This window comes from Festucalex cinctus, chromosome 12, assembly GCF_051991245.1.
Source record: "Festucalex cinctus isolate MCC-2025b chromosome 12, RoL_Fcin_1.0, whole genome shotgun sequence".
NCBI classification, from domain to species: Eukaryota; Metazoa; Chordata; class Actinopteri; order Syngnathiformes; family Syngnathidae; genus Festucalex; species Festucalex cinctus.
In genome coordinates, this window is record NC_135422.1 from 18,238,857 (window position 1) to 18,261,425 (window position 22,569).

The window sequence follows — 22,569 nt, forward strand, 5'->3', positions numbered from 1 at the left end:
ATTTACTCCCAAAATGAATGAACAGCTGTTTTATTATTTTCTCTGAGGGAAAGTATTCGTATTAGCTAGGGATCCAAGATGGCGGGATCTTCTGCGCATGCACGTCACTGATCGTGCAGGGTCACCGATAGCGTCTTGACAACGAGACCTGTTGCGGCTCAATATAGATCCATATATAAGGCGCACCTGATTATAAGGTGCATGGTCAACTTTTGAAAAAATTGAAAGCTTTTAGGTGCGCCTTATAGTGCGGAAAATACGGTACATAAACAAAATGTTTTTCTGCAAATTTGACTTGCAGCTGCTGAACATGCAAAATTATAAAAATATGACGAGCCAACAAAATGTTTGCATTTTGTGTGATTTTTTTTTTCTTTTTCATGGTTAAAATCAAAGCAAGCGTAATTACAATAATTCGGTGCTCACTTTATCATATTTGACGTTTTGTTTTAAAAATGTTCAATTAGAAATGCGTTATGACCGACAGTGTTTAATTTAATGTCAATACAAAAACCGTTATGAAAAACCATTCAACACTTTTTTGTGGTTTATTTAAATTATTATTTTTTTGTTTAATTTAATTTTTGTTGTTTAATGATATATCAAACCATTGTTATTATGTAAATATTTTTTGTTTAATTTAATTTTTGTTTAATTTGATATATCACACCATTGTTAGTTATGTCAATATTTTTTGTTGTTGTTTAATTTCATTTTTGTTGTTTAATTTGATACGATATCGAACCATTGTTGTTTAATGTCTTTTTTTTAATATTTTTTTTTATTAAATGTAAACGTAAAAGCAGCTATGTTAGGTTAGTATTGTGCCAATACGGATTAAGTGGCAAAAAAAAAAAAAAGACTTTAGAAAACACGCTAAGAAATAAAAATTGGGGATACCCAACTCCCAAAAAAAAAAATTCCATTCAAGAGTTGACGGGCGAGCAAAATTGGCGACACGACGTTAGTTACATAGTTTTGCAACGTTAACAGCATTGACAGCATCTGGAATAAGCAACGAAACTGGGAACATTCAACAACAACAACAACAACAACAACAACAATAACAACAACAAAAAACACAAAAAAAAAGAAAAGAAAAATCTGATGTTTCTCAGCTTTTTGGGTACGTTTGCATTTGAAAGAATCTGGACAGCACAAGAAAAGAAATGTAGCTTCTTCTTTTTTTAGAGAGAGAAAAGGTGTTTGTTTTTTTTAATCACCGTAATAACTTATGTGGGGAATGAAAAATGCTCTCATCAATAATGGATTTTTAATGAAAAATGGTTGAATGGAGAAATGTCAGAATAATTTGAGGCAAACGCAGATGAAACTAACAGACAAAAAAAAAATTCACATTCAAGTGCTTTTCATCTGTTAGCTTCCTATTAAAATGTTTCATTAAAATGGTATTTGAATAAAATGACAAAATTTCACACACATTAGCAGCCAGCAAAAACAAAAATATATATATATTTTTTAATGTAACCCCCCCCCCCAAAAAGTGCAGTTTTTGTGTAAAATGTGCTCATTTTTTTACGATTAAATCCAATAACCGTAATGTAAAAATGTCACAAACGAAACCTTTCAGCAGAATTTAACAGCACATTGCTGCTTACCAATTTTTCATGTAAAGTTCACTTTTTTTTTTTGGCAAGCAACAAAGAAATGACGTAAAAAGCGAGCGATGATGTTCGAAATAAAATAAAATAAAATAAAAACCGATGCTTCCAAACGCGATATGATGTTAGCTAGTTCTGTCCTGACGTCTAAAATTTGTGTACAACAGCAGAAAAAAAAAATTAACCGTTAAAAAAAAAATGTGTTTTTTTACGCTTGAAGAGCAAAGTGCAAATAAAAACAATTTCAGCATTCCAACAGTGTTTTGTGCACGTTATACAATAGTTAAAGTTAAAGCAACAAAAACTGGTCACATTTGCCGTGTTTTTTTTTTGTTGTTTTTTTCTTTGACGAGGTTCAAGATGTGGAATTTGTCGGAAAATCGAGTCGCCAAAAAAGCTATTTCGGCATTCAGGCAGCATTATGCAGCGCAATATTGCCCAAATCAACGCAAATTTGAATTTTTATCTTTGACAAAACATTTATGAGTCGGAATTTGTTTTTGTTTTTTTCTTTTTTGCAAAGAAAAAAAAAAACATTCAAAAACCAATTTGGCTGGTGAGCCAAGCAGGAAGTTGAGTCGCCAACGACCAAATTCAGCATTCAGACACTTTTCAGACACACTATATTCCCAAATGCAAATAAACTGCAAAAAAAATAAAAAAAAAATAAAAAAATTTCTTTGACAACAATGCTCATCAGATGAGCGACGCTGGACGTCAAGTTGTGTCGCAAACGGGTAAATTCAGCATTCTGGGAGTATTTTCCACGTACACGTACGTGAAACTCCTGAATCCAACAAAAATGTGTCAAATTTACGTGGAAGAAGAAGCAGAACTATCTGGAATCACATTAGATTTTTTTTTAAGCTAACTAGTAGCTGATATGACTACATTTCCCTCAAAAATGCCAAACCAACTTGAAACAAAAGGAACGAGTTAATCGGCGCCACTGATCTATATTATATAACTGGATAGCCGATGGGCCAAGACTTTTGAGGTCGCGAGGCGGCCATTTTGCTCCGTCACCGTACGATCCTACACATTTACAGTCGCCAAGCTGGAGAGCATTTGAGACAGTACTTAATAGAAACCGCATGATTTATGGTGTTAATGTTAATGATGTTTAGAATAGGAGGAAACTTGTATTTATTTATATTTTTTATTAAGGAATTCTAACTGTAATTCAGCAAGAGATGCCTCTGCCAAATCTAATATTGGGGGTTGAAGGAACTGAGCGATAAAAGAAAAAGGGGGTCTACAAAGCAGCATATACCATCCACTTATTTTTTTTAACTTGTTAAAAAATAATGACCACCCCCAGCGCAACCTCCCCACCCCGCCTCCGGTTTTATACTAACGAGCCTACGAGCTGTACATGTCTCCTCTGTACATATACCGCATAATTTTATACAGTAGTCTGCTCGCGAGGTGGGAGTAACAAGATGGCCACCCCGTGACTTCAACGGCTTGCATTGGCGTGCATGGGCTATCGGCTATCCAGTTCTATATAAAGGTCAGTGATCGTCACAGTTACCAGGGGAGGCGGAATTTACCGGAAACCCCTCACGTCCATCTGTGAAGCCGTCCGCATCCGTCCGTTCGTTCGCCATCTGTCTTGAGGAAGCTTGTAAGGAGGTCCCGGGATTCCTCAGGGATGCTACTCGGGGCCCCGTCATGTTTTTTTTTTTTTGGCTCAAAAATTCCTGCCAACTAAGCCCAAAGTGAGCAAACAAGACAAGTCTTGGATGGGATGAGATGAAAATCTCTTCTAGCAGCATGAAAATGTTTGTAAATCCTGCATCCCAGCATGCACCTCTTCTGGGTGAGAAGTCTGTTGGAGAAGGCGGGGGAGGGTGGGGGGTTGGGGTCAGAGGTCAGATGCAAGTGGAAGGCTGCGCGCTGGGCTGCTGCTTGCGGCTCCTCAGACCTCCCGACTTCTCCTTGAAGCCCAAACACATCTGCTGGGAAACATCCACCAGGGCGCTCGCCACCGCCAGGCCTAAACAATCGCACGCAGAGATTTCCACCAGCTCAAGTTACATAAAGGAGAAACGTTCGTACTTCGGACTTGTGTTCATCATTTTTGATCGGTATCTGAATGGGCAGCATCAAACCCTGATTGGAGCAACCCTAATGTACACACATAGAAATTAGGGGTGTCCAAATTGGTGAGTTAATTTTGAGTTAATTTCAAGTTCCTGTAACGCCACACATTCTTTTTAAATGACCGCCCAACGTCTCACAAATGCAATTGTGCCATCTAGTAGGGATGTAACGATATACATATCACAATACGATATTATTAGGGCTGGGTATTGATTCCGATTTCCAAAAATCGATTTGATTAGATTCAGAAGGGCCTGATTCGTTCGTTATTTGAAGGAAAAACACTCCCGAAGTCGATGCTAACGTCCCGTTAGCATTTGCTAACTTCCTGTTAGCGCTAGGCTAGCGTTTTAAAAACAAAGCGTGTTTCGTATTTAAATATACAGTGGATGTAATTCTTAACGTTGTGAATTTAGTTTTACAGTTAACTCCAACTGCGGTGTCATTAAACAGGACTTTTCGGGACAACAGAATAACCAGAATAACCTACGCTACAAACTTGCTAGTTGCTAATGTTAACGCAAGCAAAATGGTGCATTCAGGGTACTTTCACAGCGTTGGAAACTTCGGCTTTCTTCGGTAACGTTTTGAGGGGAAAATAATCGGCCATTTAGCTCAATTGGCCGAATGTTTTGGCTGATGTTTGAAGGTGGTCGATTAATCGGTCGGTCCCTATTTGGCACATTAATTTAGGGGTGAAAAAAAAACTGTATGAAAACTATCGATTCATGGTTTTATGAATCGATATTGGGCTATGAAAAGGAATATCGATTTGATATTGATATATTTATATTTTAGACCCAGCTCTAGATATTATCATGATAATTATCATGATATCGTGGGGAGGTTGGCGATACAAAAAGGTCACCATTTTGTAAAACACAAAAAAACAAAAAAATATTGTGCTTTTGTACATTACTGCAATGAAAAATATAAAAATATTACATATAATATATATATATATATATATATATATATATATATATATATATATATATATATATATATATATATATATATATAGATAGAGGCACTTACTTGCTAATGCATGCACATATTGAATTCCTCCACATATTGACTCGTTCACAATCCCCTTCATTTGACCATTTGCGTGGATTTGAAACATAGAAGGGCCAAAACATGCCTTTGTGGAAATTAACCGGCAGTAAAAAAACTAGCCACCAGAGGGTGCTAGAACAGCACGAACGGAAATCAACCCGACTTTTTAAAAAAAAATGTAACAGATGTGCTGCTTTTTTAATATCGTGACATGACGATGGCGATATATATTGTGGCAGTTTCAATATCGCGATATCATGATATTGCTGTTATCGTTACATCCCTACCATCTAATGGCAGAAAAATAATTTCAACACCAATCAATATCGCACTTTTTTTTCTTTTTTTTTTTTTACAGTACAGTATATTTTTTGATATATTTTATGATTACGAAATTATGGTACCAACGACTAAAAACACAACTATAACATTAACTTTAACATTTTTGTTTCCACTTTTATGTTAACAAGAGTATGGAAACTTAGTGTACGTTTAGAACAGATAATATTTGCGATTAATGGTGAGTTAACTATTGAATATTGATTACGATAAAAAATTTGAATCGCCTGACAACCCTAATAGAAAAACGTCGCTAAATACTAAAAACATCAAAATCTTCTTATAAGCACATGGGCGACTTTGATTTGCGGTTTCTTTGGTTCGTTTTTGGTCGTGGTGTTTGGTTTGCGTTACCCGACTGTCCCGGCGGCGGGATTCCTCCGCTGCCTCGTGGTAGACGAACAAAGATGGAGAGAACGGCCGCTTTGTTTCCAAGACACGGCTCCAACGCGATCGGCTTGGGGACGCACTGGAGACAAAACACCAAAAAAGGTGACGTTAGTCAAGCACAACGCAATCTTTTTTTGAAGCGATACTTGACTCATTGAATAATTTTCAGCAATGAAAAATTCATAACGAGTTAATAATAATTAATTGTCCACAATTAATTTCATAACTTTATTATTATTAATGTACAATTAATACCTTTAAAAACGATTTTTTCTTCTTGCTGTCAACTGATGATGACATCACCTGTGCTGAGGAAGTAGGAAACGATCAAGCATGGCTCACCTGTTTTCTGGGGTTGGTCAGCAAACTGAGCCATGATTGGTTGTTACCTACTTCCTCAGCACAGGTGATGTCATCATCAGTCGACAGCAAATAGAAAAATTACTTTTTAAAAGGTATTAATCGTACATGAAAAAATAATGAAGTTACCACATTAATTATAGACAAAATATTCACTTTTTACTGCTGAAAAAGGCTCAATGAGTCAAGTATCCTTTTCAATAAAAATGTTTTTATATATATATTTTATTTTTTATTTTTATTTTTCCACAGAAAAGACTTAGTAGAGGTTTAGCACTGTTTTTTTTTTTTTTTCAAACATCCAATTTTTAATTTTAGTCAACAGCAAGAGGGCGCTACAGGACAAAAGGGCGGCCGCCTAAAATAATGCCATCAATGTGCTTCATTCTTATTCCACAAATGCAATATTAATCACAATACTGGAATTAGACTGACATTATGGCGCATTTCCTATTGTAAATGTTTGTTTCCTACACAAGTCATTATTTGCTGTTTTTGTGCTCAACCAAAAAAACAAAAATATTCAAGTAAGAACGCGCACATAGCCACACTTCTGCACACGCACGCACACACAAAGTAGCAGGCAGGTACTGTAATGTTATTCTGAGTTTGACCTATTTCACACTTTGACATATTCAATCTGTGTGGATGTTTTCTTTTACCAGCAGCTGTGGCGAGTGTGCAACTGTTGTAAATGTTGTTGGTTGGGTGCGTTTGTTTTATTATTGTTGCCTGAAGGCAGCAATAAAGAAAAGGATCAACTTGTTGTGTGTGAATTATTCAACGACTTCCATTCGTATATGATATATGTTTTTATTTCTTATTTTACCATTGGGAATTTGTCCATTTTATTAGTTGATACTTTTTTTTTTTTTGGTCTTTTATTTGTCTGTTTAATTTTGTTCCTTCCTTCCACATCCGACTCATACAAGTATGCAGTAGATGTGTTGTTGCGCAGTGACCTGAGTGCACCAACATGATTTATTGTTCAAATGGAACATTGTCAGCACGGACTGTGTGTGCGTGTGTTTGCAGCCAGTGAGCGTTTGCGGCCATAATCTCATTTGTCTGCATTTGAACTCGTTTAGCCTCTGTCAGCTATCAGACGCACGCACGCACGCGCACGCACACTCATTCGCACTCACTTTCTTATTCATTCTTTTTCACACTCTCAGTCCGTTTCACTCGCATCAACTTGCTCACTCTGAACACTCACTCACATCACTCCTTCTCACTTTCTCTCACACATAATATAAACGTGATCACTGATTAACGGCTATATAAATAACCTTGACTTGACTTTTCACCTATTCACTTGATCCCTGTCTGTTTTTTTCCCCACATTCAATCACTCCATATTTACTCTTTCACTCTCAACTATTCAACTTTATCACTCTCACGAATTCACTTTCTCATTTGCTCCGTCTGTCACTCGCTCACTCATTTTTGATCGCTCACTCACTCACTCTTGAACGCTCACTCTTGATCACTCACTCACTCTTGGTCACTCACTTGATCACTCACTCATTTTTTGATCGATTACTCACTTGATCACTCTCTCATTCAGTCACTCTCATTGTTGATAGCTCACTCAATCACTCTTGATCACTCACTCACTGTTAATCACTCATTCGATAACTCACTTTTGATCACTCACACACTCACTCATTCTTGATCACTCACCCTTGATCGCTCACTCATTTGTGATCGCCCACTCACTCACTTTTGATTCCTCATTCACTCACTCTTGATCACTCACACATTTTTGATCGCTCGCTCACACACTTGATCACTCATGCACTCTTGATCACTCACGCATTTTTGATCATTCACTCACTCATTTTTACTCAAGCTCATTTTTCATCACTCACTCAGTCACTTGCTCCCTGTCCGTCACTCACTGGTTCACATTCACTCACTCCCTATTTATTCTCTTACTCTGTCACTTATGAACTTGCTCACTCTCTCAGGCACACATTTATTTTTTCACCGATTCACTTGCTTCCTGTCACCCAGTCACGTCTTTCCATTCACATTTCCACTAACGGCATAAATGACTCCCTCTCTCACCATTTCACTCGCTCACCCATTCATTCTCACTCACAGGTTTTCGCCCTTAATCACTTAATCCTTCACTACGTCCATCTATTGCTCTCATTTCCAGTCACTCATCCACTCCATCACTCGTTCATTTCCTCCCTCATTCTTTCTGTCTGACGTCTGCTTTTCGCATTCGCTCATTTTTCCCACACATGCATGCAGTCGGTTGTAGCTTCTTTTAAAGCGCTTGCACGAATGTTGTGTTTCTCGCAACAAATTCGTCTTCTTCTCTTTTATAGCACACGCGTCCGTCAAATCGCCTTCACCGCTACAACAACACACACAGCGAGCAGACTTATTATCTATCCAGCGCAGGCAGAGCAACGCGTCCTACTTCAATTAAGCTCCAGTTATTAGACCCCCCCCCCCCCCCCTTCCCCACCTCGCACACGCCGCGCCACTTTCATCGCTAGCCGCTCAGAAACGAGCATCGGGAATGGCGACGAGGCCTCTTGGCGCGATAATGACTTCCAGTTGCTTCTGTTTGTCAACACGCACAAATGAGCATCAGAAAAAAAAACTAAACAAAAAATGGTTAGCTTGTTTAGCCAGAAGCAATTAGAATCTGTAATTGGAATCTGTTAGCAACGTTGGCTAACCCAAAACAAGAGATCAAAAGATAAAGCCGGGAGGACGTGGTCATTCATCAGTTATTCATTTATTGTTAAATGGGTTAGTTAAGTGGAATTTAATTGAGTTAACGTTGATATAAAGAGCTCAATTAAATCGCAATTTTTGGTGCTATGAAGCCTAAACGGGTTGGCAAAGAGATTAAAAATGTTTCCCAGTTTCTCTCCACAGAGTTAATTTACCGAAGTAAAATGCACACTTGGCATTATTGAAGGCACAATCCATTGTTAAAAATAATAATAATCATAAAGGGCACCACAACCACAAATCAACTAAAATGCTGTCGAGGAGCACAAAGTCTTACCTTGGCTCCTAAAAGGCGTAACCAAGTAACAATAAATAAAAGCTAAATGCTAACGCTAATTTAGCTAGCCCGTTTAATTGGACTCGCTGGCAGGTTTGCCACAGGTGCACTGAAAATAGTGTTCTGTAAAATGTTCATTTAAAGCTCCTTTTTTTCCATTTAGAACCAGTACTTTTTGTCAAAATGTTTTTTAAATCATTAAAACAGCACCATGAGGACATTAGTCATTGCTAATAACAGTCTTTTCAAAAGGCACAAATTCACCCACGCAAACTGGAAATGCTGTTGATGACCCACAGTGTGATGGCTTGACACCAAAACGGCTTGCCAAAGAGTTTGGAAATAAACAATATGCTAATATTCATTTCAAGCTCTTTTTTTTTTGTTTTGTTTGCAACTCATTTTTGATCGCAATGTACAAAAAAAAAAAAACAAAAAAAAAAAGGAAAAGGAAAATGAAGCCTACACAGGCTGCCAGAGATATGCTAATCGCTAATGCTAATTTAGCAAAGGACAGAGAAGTTAATATTATACAGTTAACTCATTCACTCCCAGCCATTTTCACAGAACCAATCCCGTTCGCTCCCGGCTGTTTTACTGAATTTTGACTGATTTTGCAAGGCCCACAGAATATTGTGTTCTATTGCTAAAAAAAAACATGGAACCTCTCAAAAGAAAGATTAAAGTCTCTTCTTTCATCAGGAAAAAAAAGTATGTTTTTATCTGTTTCCGTTTTGTAGCAATTAGCATTAGATGAGAGCTAAGTTTCATCAGTTTTCACTAATCTATTTAAAGTTCTAAGTAATTTAGCTTTTTTTCTAGATGGCCCTGGTTAATCTCCTTTGCTCTGCTGCCACCTGCTGGCCGTTTGTGTAATAACTACCATTTCTGCAACCGTTCTTTGCAGTTGAGAGGCTGCATCAAAGCCTTCTGTAAGCTCTAGCATAAAAATAAAAAATTAAAAAAAAACGTATAAATACGTCTTTGGGACACTTAAAACATAAAAAAAAACGTATTTACACCTTATTGGGAACAAAATGAGTTACACTGAACCCAATGGCAGCTTTGTCAAAGCAGAAGTGCAAATGAAATAATGCTTTGAAAAATGTTTTTTTCCCCCCCTCAGTTTATGCTCACAAAGAGTCTTAAAGGGAAACGTCAACAAATAAGTAAAAATACAGTTGAATAACAAAGTTTGATGGTTTGAAGCTTAAATGACATTGAAAAATGAACAATTGCTAATGCAAATTTATCTCCAGAGTAAAATACCACATGACATGAAATTGAATCGAACACTTTTTGCTAATTGCTTCTCTCACCACAGCTCGCGCATATTTTTACGATCTAAAGTTTTAAATTTAAGGACAAAAAAACCCTCTATAATTTGCCAAAATACTTGCACAAAACAAAAACTAAAAAAGTTTTGCCCCAACAAATGAAGTTGTGACACTGTAATGCTAACAGAAACTTGCAATTTAATTCCAATGAAAACCACCAATTGGTCAGTTGATCAAACATTCTTTTCAATCACTCGCAACCGTGAGTAACGCTTTGCTGGCCTGTGTCGCCACTTTGGACAGCGATTTAAGGACACCAACAACTTTTAATGAATGTGAGCGGGGCTTTGCGTGGCGTCGCTTTTCAAAACGCCAGCGCGGCGGCGGTCGCCTGATAAACGAGCGGCAAAACAACGCCGGCAAGCCTCCACGAAAAGCTCAATCTGAGCCTGCCGCGCAGATAGGACGGATGGACGGGTGGGCGCGCGGCCCAGGCGGATGCGCGGGGGAAGAAGGGCGGTCGGACGGGAGGATCTAAATTGGATCTCGGCTTGCGGGAGAGCGGGAGAAAGAAAAGGAGAGCGCGGGCGGAAGGGAGAAGAAAAGCCAAAGCGCAGATGGAGGAGGCGGCGGAGGAGGAGGGAGGAGGACCGGGCTGATAGCGGCAAGCGAGCTGCTGTTTTGACTTAGGGCTTGTTAAACACGCACGCGTACGCACACACACACACACACACAGGCAAGAGTGCAGATAAGGCCCACACAGAAGAGCAGACATGACATGATAAGATCAGTAAAGGGTCAGTAAATTAGAAGGAAGCACCATGTGAAGTCAACATGTCTGACAACAGGCTGAGCGACAATACAAACAAAACCAAATGATGAAAATAAAATGGCTTCTCAGGTTGGGTGTCTTTGGACTTTTTTTTGGGGGGGGGGTCTACTCATGATGGACATGCCCACCAAAGTCCATGTTGCCAAGTGAAACTGGCTTTGGGCGCTGTATTTTTGGTGGTCATTTCTAGATAAAACATTTCAGTTTCAAACTAAAATGTCAGATTTCATGTCACTTTTCCGACATGGCTTCTTATGGCTTTTTTTTGTGGGTGTGCTCAGGATAGAAATTTCATGTTGCTAAGTCAAACTAGATTTGTGGGATGATTTTTTTGTGTGTGTGTGTGTTCACTTCTGTACAACAGGTGTAAAATGCCTGCTTCAAAGTAAATTTAGCAACTCTGTGTATATTTAGTCATGAGTTCTAGAAACTTTTTTTGTGGGTCTATCCATGATAGACAAGCCTACCAAATGTTATGTTGCAATTACTGGTTTGAGGGGCTGAATTTTTGAAATGCTAAATTGAAATTGTTCAGGCCTCTACATATTAAAAAAGGCCACCAAAATGGCAGACCTATGTATTTTCGGGCACAGCTTCATCAACGTGTTTTTGTGGCTCTCCTCATAATGGACATTCCTATTGAATTTCATGTTGCTTAGTCAAGCCAGTTTTGTGGGCTAAATTTAAAAAAAATAATAAAATAAAATAATGAACCTTAGCTTGGGGGCTAATTTTAGTGGAGTAAAATTCACTGAGACAAAATGGCTGCTTCAAACTAAAATGGCAGGCCTCGTGTCCTTTCAAGCATGTTTTTTTTTTTTTTTGGGTTAACTCATGATGGACATGCCTACCAAATTCAAACCAGCTTGGAAGGCTGAATTATTGCTATCAAGCCAAAAATGGCTGCTTCACACTAAAAGTGCAGACTTCCTATGTCTTTTGAGGCATGTCTTCTGAAGATTTTTTTTTTTTTTTTTTTTTTTTTGTGGGTCTAGAGATGTCTACCAAGTTTCACGTTGCTGAAATGGCAGACTTAGCAGATATGTGTTCTTGAGACTTTTTTTTTTTGTGGGTCTACTGATGATTAATGTCTCCACCAAAATGTCATGTTGTCAAACTGGTTTTAGTGGCAGATGCCCTGTGTCCTTTCAGTCATTGCTTCCTGATCTTGTTTGAAAGCGCGAAATAAATAAAGACGACTTGATACTTTTTCGTGGCTCTGCACCAGTTAACTTCAAGTGGCCGCGCTAATTCGACTCAATTCTATCGTTTCCTCACCCGATCTGCTCTACATCGACGCTCCCGCTTCGGCAAACTGGCTTTTCCGTCCGTTCTCTGTTCAGCAAAATTCCCTGGACAATCCAACTTTCTCCACTTCTTCAACAAACAACATCTGCTACGGGACTTTTTTTTTTTTTTTTTTGCTTGCTTGCTTTGTATCGCGAAAGGGAAGCCGCAAACAAACAGCAACATCATTGCTTTTTTCTTGACTTGTTTGTTTTGACGCCACACCGCCTCTTTTTGGATGAACTCGCATTGACATCTCGTTACACAAAGTCATCGCAAACAAACGACATTAGTTTACACTTCTTCGCCTTCAGGCTCATAAGCATCATGAAAGAAACGGCGCACAATACAAATAAACGCTTGGTTACAATCTAATCGTCAAGAGCTCACCTTGACGTTTCCTCCAATCAGGTCCGGCGGCTCCTCGTCCGTCTCCAAGGCGACGTTGATGGTGGCGAAAGGTCGGCTGGCCATCTGCTGCATCTCCCTCAGCAGTTGCTATGGCGACAGGAGGAATTCTCCGGTTAGCCGCTCTTCGCTAATGTAAACAATTAACGTAGGTGATGTTATAGCCGCTCAAAATTAAAACAAGAACAGGAAATAGAAGTCAATTAATATTGTGTTCAATATGTAAACAATACTGTAGTTCCCATGGCCCGAACGCACAATGGTCCTCAAAAGTTCCCTGTTCTGGGGTACGGTTCCCACAGTTGAAATAAGCCAGGACGCATTTGTACGTAGAGCTCGTGCTAAAGTTTGAAGAGTTTTTATTTCTTCGTACGGGTATACTAGTTCCTGGAATTAAAACGTCATGTTCTGTGCAATCATAAAGGACTCTGGACCTTTCGAAATGTATCAACCCCCTCAGCAGAGCCTTCTTTTAGGCCCCAATAACTAAAGGAGCCAACTAAATTAGTACCCTAGTTCGTCTGGTCCAGCATCCAATGGTCTTCCAAAAGTTCCTACTTTTCCTGCAATGGAAATTAGCCAAACTACATTTCCAGTTCCAATAATAATGATAATAGGCCGGATGGACGGGCGGGCCCAGGCGCTTGCCTTGTCTTTTGGCTCTGGAACTGAATTCAACAGTGCCCGTGCTCAGAGAAAAAGCCACTAAAAAAATTTATCAAGTGCTGGGTGAGCGTACATTTATCCAGACCTGCACTGAAATATACTTCCTCTTTCCTTAAGTGTTTTTTTTTTGTGGTTCTTAATTGAATCTCAGCCTGCCTGCCTGCCTGCCAGTCAAAAACTGATAAGACTTTCCTGCATGTCGACGCTAGCAGTTAGCTTATCTGCTAGCGTCGTGGAGGTTGGGGGGGGGGATGTCATCCGGTCTAGAGGACCAGGGACTTTTGGAAGAGTGAATGATGGCTGCTGATAAGTTTAATGAAGCAGGAGGCCGGCGAGCGGTTATCGACAAAACATGTTCACGTGCCATGTTCACACTGACACACTGGCCAACATGCTAACTTTGCTAAACATAAAAAAACCTGTCACAAAACTGACTCTGCATGCTCACGGTTCTTTCTCATCTTCAGTGCGAAACTAAAATGGGATAGAATGAGGTCATAAATCCCCTTGCTGTAAGGAACCCAGCCAAGATGATGGATGTTGCGAGGGGTCACCCGGGGGTGACGGAACGGCGGATTACAAGCTACACGTACGAGCCGCTGGAATGTGTCCAAATGCTAATGATATGCTACATAAACTAAGGGAGCGAGATCAGCGGGATTAAGATGCATCATGGGAGCCGTGAGAGACAAAAAAACACGCGTTCACACACGCGTCAAGCTAACATGCGTCATGCTAACAGACACGTCAAAGTCAAAGCGGGAAAAGTGGATGAAAATGGACTGAAAATGCTCGTCAAGTAAAAATGTAATGTAATGTGGAATCCATTTCCAGCCCCCTAAAAAAATTGATTACTATTCATGCTAATCATTAGCACTTCAGCGGCGGTTTCCATTGTGTTAGCATTGAGCTAGCAGAGGCATTTTAAGGCAAAGTTGTTTGGTTGTTTGTTTTACATACACAAGATGTACTTCTTCGTTTTATGTTGAATTTTAGTCTACTCACTTCAAAAATGAATCTAGTAGAGATGTTGGTTTCATTATTATTATTATTATGATGACTGTAATTTGGAAGCTGGGAAATCTTTTAAAATTTTGTCACAACACTGGAACGTGTCCAAATGCTAATATGCTACATAAACTAAGGGAACGAGATCAGCGGGATTAAGATGCATGATGGGAGTCACGAGAGACAAAAAAAAAAAAAAAAAAAAACGCGCGTCAAGCTAACACGCGTCATGCCACATCAAAGACCTAGCAGGAAAGTGGATACAAATGCTCGTCAAGTAAAAATGTAATTATGTGGAAGAAAAAGTATTCAAAATGTTGCCATTAATCCCTTTCCAGCCTCGTAAAAAAAAAAATATATATATATATATATATTGATTACTATTCATGCTAATCATTAGCACTTCAGTGGCATTTTCCATTATGTGTTAGCATTAAGAAAGTTGTTTGGTTGTTTTACATACACAAGATGTACACTGCTTCGTTTTGTGTTGAATTTTAGTCTACGCACTTCAAAAATGAATCTAGTAGAGTTGTTGGTTTCGATATTATTATGATGACTATAATTTGGAAGCTGGGAAATGTTTTCAAATTGTGGCACATCGACAAACAGCCGGAGTCCAACTTTTATTTTTGCGCAGGTTATGGTGAACGAGGTCTCGATGGGTGAGAGGGCGACGGTGAGAGGCGAGGTGCAGAGATAGGAAGGTGACCTCTGAGAGGCTCTCCACACCACACCACGTAGCGCGCAAACAAATCGAGTTCACGACACGCTGTGTGCAATCCTCTCGAGAAAATGCAGTACTCAAAAAACAAAAACAGCACAAATGTTTGCAATGAAAATGGCAATGTGTGGACAAAAGTATTGGGACAGAGCCAGCACACTAGACCAAATAAAAAAACAAAAACAAAATGGTGCTGGATGTTTGCAACTACATAAAATAGATCGTCAATGACAAAAAAAAAATAAAAAATAAAAAAATAGAAACCATAATGATAAATCTTTTTTTCACCCTGCCACGCGGCACTTGGACAGTAAAAACGATGGCAGCTTGCGTCCTGCAGGACAATTTACCTCTCGTCTGCGTGACGCCCAGCAGCTCTGCTTGATCTTCCAAACCACGGCAGCCACCAGCAGCAGAGACAGGAAGCAGCTGCGGACACACAGGAAGTGAGGTCACAAACGTGAAGGCGAACGAACATGTGCAGACAGACCGAAGCTGCAGGTGGCGCTATAGGTCGCTTGCACATGTCGTCACTTCCGCCTCGGATTTCTCGTAGTCGCCATGCTGGGTGGCCTCCATTTACGTAGCGATTCGGTCTAACACGTATCTATCACGTTTGTTTTCTGCGTTTAAAATGGTACATTGTTGCTGTATCGTTGGCTGTTCGAACAAAGCCAAGGGGGAAAATGGTCGGTCTTTTTTCCGAATTCCGAAAATAATTAGGAACCAGGGCCTGGAGACAGAGGAGTGCGGACTCCGGAGGGAAGTCGTTACTTTGGGCTCGTGTGTGCAGCGATCACTTTGTGAGCGGTAAGCTTGTTTACCTTTATTTAATGCATGAGGATTAATAACGTTTCGACCGCCCATATATGGGCAAGTTGCTTATGTTTTGGATTCATGAGCAAGCAAGTTCGGTAGTACAAGCTGGCTAGCGGACGTTAGCCGAAAGCTAACATCGAATATTTTCACCCAAGTAGTGCTAGTGCAAAGTGTTTACTGCTGAAATTGGATTGATTAGTCTTGGGCTTTTAATGCCGATAACATGTTTTTTGGTGGCAAAATGTAAACTTGGAAAAAAAAGAGACAGAAGGGGCTGATGCAAGAAAACAGAGCCCCGGTAGCCGACACATCATGCTAAAGAACTTATTCACGGCCACCCTACTGCGGTAAAATAACCAGTCTTTCCATATTTTATTTGTTTATATATTTGTTTATTTTAACAGGTCGCCCTGCGCCCGTTTTTCTGTCCAATCATCCCGACTGGGCTCCAACATTAAAGTTGGGTCCCAAGTTACAACATCTATGTCTCAGCCCAGTCGGTGCCAAGATATGAACGTGCACAGGAGAGACAAGCAAAGAAAAGACGACTCGAAGTGGCAGAGATTGTTGCAGTTATGCAGCCAGATGGCTCCAGTAACCTGTACCCTCAAGTACTGCTGACATCATTGACTCTGGTATGCCACTCAGAATTCATTACATGATATATTGTATGCATGAGTGAATGTATGTGTTTGTTTGTGTGTGTACACGCACCTTATATTTTAGAGACATTTGGAAGTGTTTATAGAAATAAGTATTTGCCTGTAGCAATGTTCATACATTAAAAAATGCAACAAAATGTGTACATTTCTTTTACACTGACAAAAAAACTATACTACTTTACTATATTAAACCTATTACTGGTACCGTATTTTTTTGTGATTTTTTTTTCTTTATTTTTTTCTTTAGGGATCTCATGCCACACCGACTTGATTGCCAATGACATGATGGTAACGAAGGCGAGCATCAAAGCATTGGAGGAGGACAACATGCGACTGTTTGTTTGGCGCTAATAAAGGCAGCGTTTATACAAATTCTATTGTTGGGTTTGTTTACAAAGCTATACATAATACAAATGACAGGATTTGACTCAATGTGCAATATGGTCCCTCTTAAAGTAATGGCATAAATCTCTATTATTTCTAAAAGCACAAAAAATGAAGTGAATAATGATTAGATGTAGTAATTTCAGGGTTAAAAATTGAACTGTTAATGTAGTTTATTTTAGCACAGGTGCCTACCATCCTGAGATGACGGTATGATGTAATGTTGATGGGGTACGCAATGACTTTCATTATGCTATGTACAGAGGAAAAAGTTGCTCTCTTTTAAATTTGTTTAATGTAAGACAAGTACCAGTACTGTGTTACAGTTTTCCCAATAATCCTTGTTTCACACTTGTCACAAAACCACTGTCCTTTTGGCAGTCTAGATTGGCACACTTCAAGTGATATCATTTGATTTTACAATCTGCTGCAACACAAAAAACTACTTTATTCCGCATCTTTGAAGTACATGAGCAAGTGGTAGGTGACAGCGGCTGAGCAGGAACACTGGAAGTCCACTGCTGATCTAGTAAATGCTCTCCCGAGCAGTTCAGGTAAGGAGGGGACTTTGGGAGAAAAAAAACTCTGGCTTTTCCAGCTGGCCAAAACGAGCGATCTGGGTGGACTTGCTCAATCACACTTTGTCCACACCACAAAGTCGCAGAAGTCCGTCCAGTTAAACTCATCTGTGCCTGAATCTGAAAATATTACAAACATTGTAATGAAAATATGAAACATAGAATTAAATAAGAAACTACAAAAAGTAAAGCCATACATACCTGGTAATACTATTGGTGTTGTCGTGACAAGTGATGGGAATTGTTGCCATCTGGCACCAGACAGAAATTGGGTGTTGTGACAGCCTCCTTAACCGTGAGATCATAAGAAAAGCTGTCAGTATGCTCAGTAGTTACCATGAACACGTTTTATTGTACTGAAAACTGAAACTAAAAATACGTCCTCTGAGAGTGGTTAACCTTAACCATTTAGAATAAGTTGATTAAGTAACATGTAACTAGTGAAAGGGTAGCATTAAATTTAATTAAGCCACGGGGAGGCTGTGCATAGTTACTTTTTATTCTTATACGCTCTGCCATATTTGCCTGTTATAAAATTGTTAGAAAAACCACATCAGGTAAACCTAGCTGTGCATGTAAACACAATGATAACAGGAAGCCTGAGAACAAATCAACATTTTTGTGTGCAGAATTACCAACACCATGTGGTTTACTTACGTGCAACAGTTTCTTCTGATGCGATGTTAAAGTTTACACTCTGTATCCACCCGCTTACAAAATAATTGTAAGCCTCCAGGGATTTGTTGGCGTGTTATGGAGCATGTTGTCAACACGAGGTAGTGAAAAATGTCCAGAGAAGTCACATTTGGCCAGCAAGCTTTCTCCGTCAAAAAAAAAATCACCCTTGGTCAGGACGTAATTAGGATCAATCCCGCCACACAGAGACACCTTCTGCCTGTATCGTTGTTTTTGATCTTCCGGTAAATCGTGAAAATACTGCGAAAATTACATCAGGTTGATAAGCTCTACCGTGTAACTCGCGAGTGTACATTGTGAACCGGCGGACACCCAATATGGCGCCCGAAGGAAAAACTCCCATGATGCATTACGATGTGCAAGCGACCTATAGCAACAACATAAGCCCGTTTCAGCCAAACGGAAGGCAGAAGAGAAGTTGCTTCAAATGGAAATGAAGCGGATAACATAAAATAAACTCTAATATATACAATGCATGGAATAAATCCATGTTGGTTACGAATTAAAAAAAAAGAAAAAAGAATGTTTTTTTTTAAAACATAACATTGAAATTAATAATTGCGAATTCAAAAAATAATGAACAAACAAAACATTGAAATTAATAGTTGCAAATTATAAAAAAATAATTTTTTAAAACCATAACATTAAAATAAACTGATACATGAAAACCAAATTAAAAAACTAACAAATATGTAAGTCAAATACATCAAATAACATTTTCAAAGTATAACCAATTAAAAAGCAAATACAGAATTAATTAAATGATAGTAAAATATAGAAATAAATTGCCGTTACATAAATTAATTAAAGTTCTGGATAAAATAAATCCATATTAAATAACTGAAAATAATAATCTATGTAAACTACCACTACTACTAAGTTATACATAATATGCACAGTTATAAAAAGGAAATAAAACAAAATCTTAAAAATACCAGCAGCCATTTTCGACTGAAGCAACCCCCTTCGCTCCCAGCTGTTTTACTGGATTTTGACTGTTTTTGCAAGGCCCACAGAATATCATGTTCTATTGCTATAAAAACATGGGACCTACCAAAAGAAAGATTAGAGTCTCCTCTTTCACCAGGAAAAAAGAATAGCAATTGGCATTAGAATATAGCTAAGTTTCATCGATAATCACATTCCTGGTGAAAAAAAACTGTCAAAAGGAGCATGTTGCAACATGGCTGGCTTATCTCTTATACTCTGCTGCCACCTGCTGTCCGTTTTTTGTAATAACGGCCATTATAAGACACTTCGTCATGTCAGAAGCTGCATCAAAGCCTTCTGTATGCTCTTGCATAAGAAAAACACAAAAAGCACAAAGTATTAAAAAACTTATTTAGACGTTTTTGGGTTTGAATGAGTTAAAAAAATACACAAAAAAATGAAAATAAAAATCCTGATTAAAATAAATAAAACAATACTAAATAATACACAAACATATTTAGATTTAATGCAAAAATAAATCAATCCATCCATTATCTGTACCACTTATCCTTTAAAAAAAAAAGAAGCTCATTTTAACTCATATTCGATATGCAAAAACATATTCACAATGATGATGTCACTTGTTGTCGAGCTGACTCTAGGGCGAAGCAGACAAATGTGTCAAACATCAGGCACTTAAAAGGAAAAAAAAACATCGTTTTGCACTTTTACACAAAATCCCCCCGAGGAGGTCTGACAGGTGATGACGACGCATCATGTCACCTTCTGTGTCAACAACACGCACACACATACACGCTCAAAGTGTCTAAGGCCACCATGTCCAATACCCAAAAGACCTTGATACATTTCCATTTTGATGATACTACCTTTAAACTTTATTGTACACATAAATTCACTCAGTTATGACACATCAGAAGTGTGCGTGCGCGTGCGTGCGTTCAAACACATCAGAAGCGACGACATCTCATGGCGATCCAAAAGCTCATTGGGCGAGCGTCACGCCTTTTTTGATCATGTCCTGTCACCAGTTCCCGCCGCGCCGTTCTGGCTCGCACCTTTTACAATTTCAGCGAGGGAGAAAAAAAATGACCTTTCCCTGATTCATTTGGATGCATCGGCAGGAATAAAAAATAAATAAACACGTACGCACAGCAACACCCTCAGAAAAATGTTAGCAAAAATGCGTACATAGGGTTCAAAGAAAAAAAAGAAAAGAAAAAAAACACCTTTGATGTGCTCGCGAAAGACAATGAGACGCGTTCATGTTTATTAATATTGTATAAAACATGGACCCTATTTTTTTTGGACCATAAGTAGGGATGTAACGATATCCAAACATCACAATACGATATTATCAGGATATGAAGCTCACGATACGATAATTATCACGGTATTGTTGGGAGTTTGCCGATATTTAAAAAAGGACACAATATTGTAAAAAAAAAAAAAAAAAAAAAAAAGAATCACATTACTGTGCTTTTGTACAAAACAGCAATGCATACGAACCACCTACAATCTCTAATATTTAAAGGGATACGTTACTTATTCAGCCATTTTTGGCAGTCAAACAATGTTTTGCCTAGAATAAATTTGATATTTTCATTATTTTTCATGTACAATTAGTACCTTTAAAAACATATTTTGCAACTTGCTGTCGATTGAAAATGACATCACAAGGGCTCAGGTAACCAATCACAGCTCAGCTTGTGAATGTCACATGACCACACCTAGAAAACAGGTGAGCTGTGATTGGTTACCTGCGCCCTTGTGATGTCATTTTCAGTCGACAGCAAGTTCCAAAATGTGTCTTTAAAGGTACTATTTGGACATGAAAAATAATGAAAGTATCAAATTCCTTATAGACAAAATATTAACTTTTTGCTATAATGGGCTAAATAAGTGAAGTATCCCTTTAATATTGAGACGCTTACTTGTTAATTGAACGCACACATTGAGTTCCTCCACATATAGAATCGAGTCGGTTCACAGGCATATTATGTTCCCCTTCACCTGACAATTAGTGTAGATTTTAAACGCATTTTTTTTTTTTTTAATTGCCACCAGAGGGCTAGAAATTTAGTTCTTTTTTTTAATTACAAAAACTAATAATAAATTCAAGTTGTTGATTCATGGAGAAAAACAAAAAACAAAAAACGCACACTATGTTCAGTAGACATAATCCTGTTAAATGTTAAAAAAAAACACACACACAAATTAGGCTCATTGTACATTAAATAGTCTGAGTTTTATTCTCAATTTATGACAGGTTCATAAAAGATAGTAAGTGATCTTAGCTGTTGACGAAAACCTGGAAATTGGCTCAACTGCAGTGGAATCATCTTTGTGCATGAAATCGCAAGTTTGACGTTTACAAATTGCACAAATCATCGTCTTTGATGTTTTCAAAAACACATTGTGACGATAAATTCAAGAATAACATCGCCTTTGTCGTTTACGGCAACATACATTTGTTACACTAAAGATTAAATGGTGTTTGATGTTAAAAAAACATGTTCACAAAAAATTGATTCTTGAAATGTTCTTTGATGTTTGTGAAAACATATGTTGTTGGTGGTGGGTTCGTTCCTTCTTAAGCTTGGGGGGATTCCAAGTGTGCTTGTTCCCCAGCAGAATGGACGAGGGCCAGAAAGAGCGAAAGAGAGAGAGAGAGAGAGAGAGAGAGAGAGAAAGAGCGAAAGAGAGAGAGAGAGAGAGAGAGAGAGAGAAAGAGCGAAGAGAGAGAGAGAGAGAGAGAGAGAGAGCGAGAGAGAGAGAGAGAGAGAGAGAGAGAGAGAGAGAGAGAGAGAGAAGAGCGAAAGAGAGAGAGAGAGAGAGAGAGAGAGAAAGAGCGAAAGAGAGAGAGAGAGAGAGAGAGAGCGAGAGAGAGAGAGAGAGAGAGAGAGAGAGAGAGAGAGAGAGAGAGAGAGAGAGAGAGAGAGAAGCCTGTCGGGACGAGCAGGAAAAACAGCCACGGGGCAAACGGCAACACGGCGGCGAGAGCGGAATAGCGAAAATCCGGCCCAACTAAGATCAAATAGTGGGTGGGCGGGGTCAGCACGACGTTCTCTGCCAGTCTTAAAAAGAAGCACTGACATACTTTTATAAGCTAAATCCTAATATTTGTTTCAGGAAGGTGTACTATTTATTCCCAACAGTCGTTTCTCTTGGATACATTGATTCTTTTTTTTTTTTTTTTTTTCTTTTCTTTTTTTTTTGTCCAATCAGATTTCAGATTCTGTGTTGCCATGTCAATCTAATCTGCCTTTGCTGTCCGATCCAACTTCAGTTATACAGTTGAACGTGAAATTACGCAAAGCCCGGATTTGCAAACAAATCAGGTTAGGAACAACGTTTTCAAAGAAAGACA

General features: G+C 38.7%; 1 protein-coding gene and 2 long non-coding RNA genes across 3 annotated transcripts in view; 1 reads left to right on the forward strand and 2 right to left on the reverse strand.

Moving 5' to 3' along the window:
• Positions 1-245: 245 nt before the first annotated feature.
• atrn (attractin) overlaps positions 246-22,569 on the reverse strand; it is a 65,295-nt gene continuing 42,971 nt past the window's right edge. The window contains exons 26-29 of the mRNA XM_077538199.1: positions 15,463-15,541; positions 12,697-12,804; positions 5,481-5,595; positions 246-3,621 (exon numbers count right to left, since the gene is read on the reverse strand). Of these exons, the coding sequence (XP_077394325.1) occupies positions 3,497-3,621; positions 5,481-5,595; positions 12,697-12,804; positions 15,463-15,541 (427 nt within the window). The 3' untranslated portion in view covers positions 246-3,496. The remainder of the gene's footprint in view (positions 3,622-5,480; positions 5,596-12,696; positions 12,805-15,462; positions 15,542-22,569) is intronic.
• LOC144031260 (uncharacterized) lies at positions 15,627-16,965 on the forward strand. Its single transcript, XR_013287479.1, has 3 exons — positions 15,627-15,922; positions 16,336-16,566; positions 16,841-16,965. It is a non-coding gene; the product is annotated as an uncharacterized LOC144031260 (long non-coding RNA).
• LOC144031262 (uncharacterized) lies at positions 16,276-18,552 on the reverse strand. Its single transcript, XR_013287481.1, has 3 exons — positions 18,213-18,552; positions 17,757-17,843; positions 16,276-17,675 (listed from the first exon to the last, which is right to left on the reverse strand). It is a non-coding gene; the product is annotated as an uncharacterized LOC144031262 (long non-coding RNA).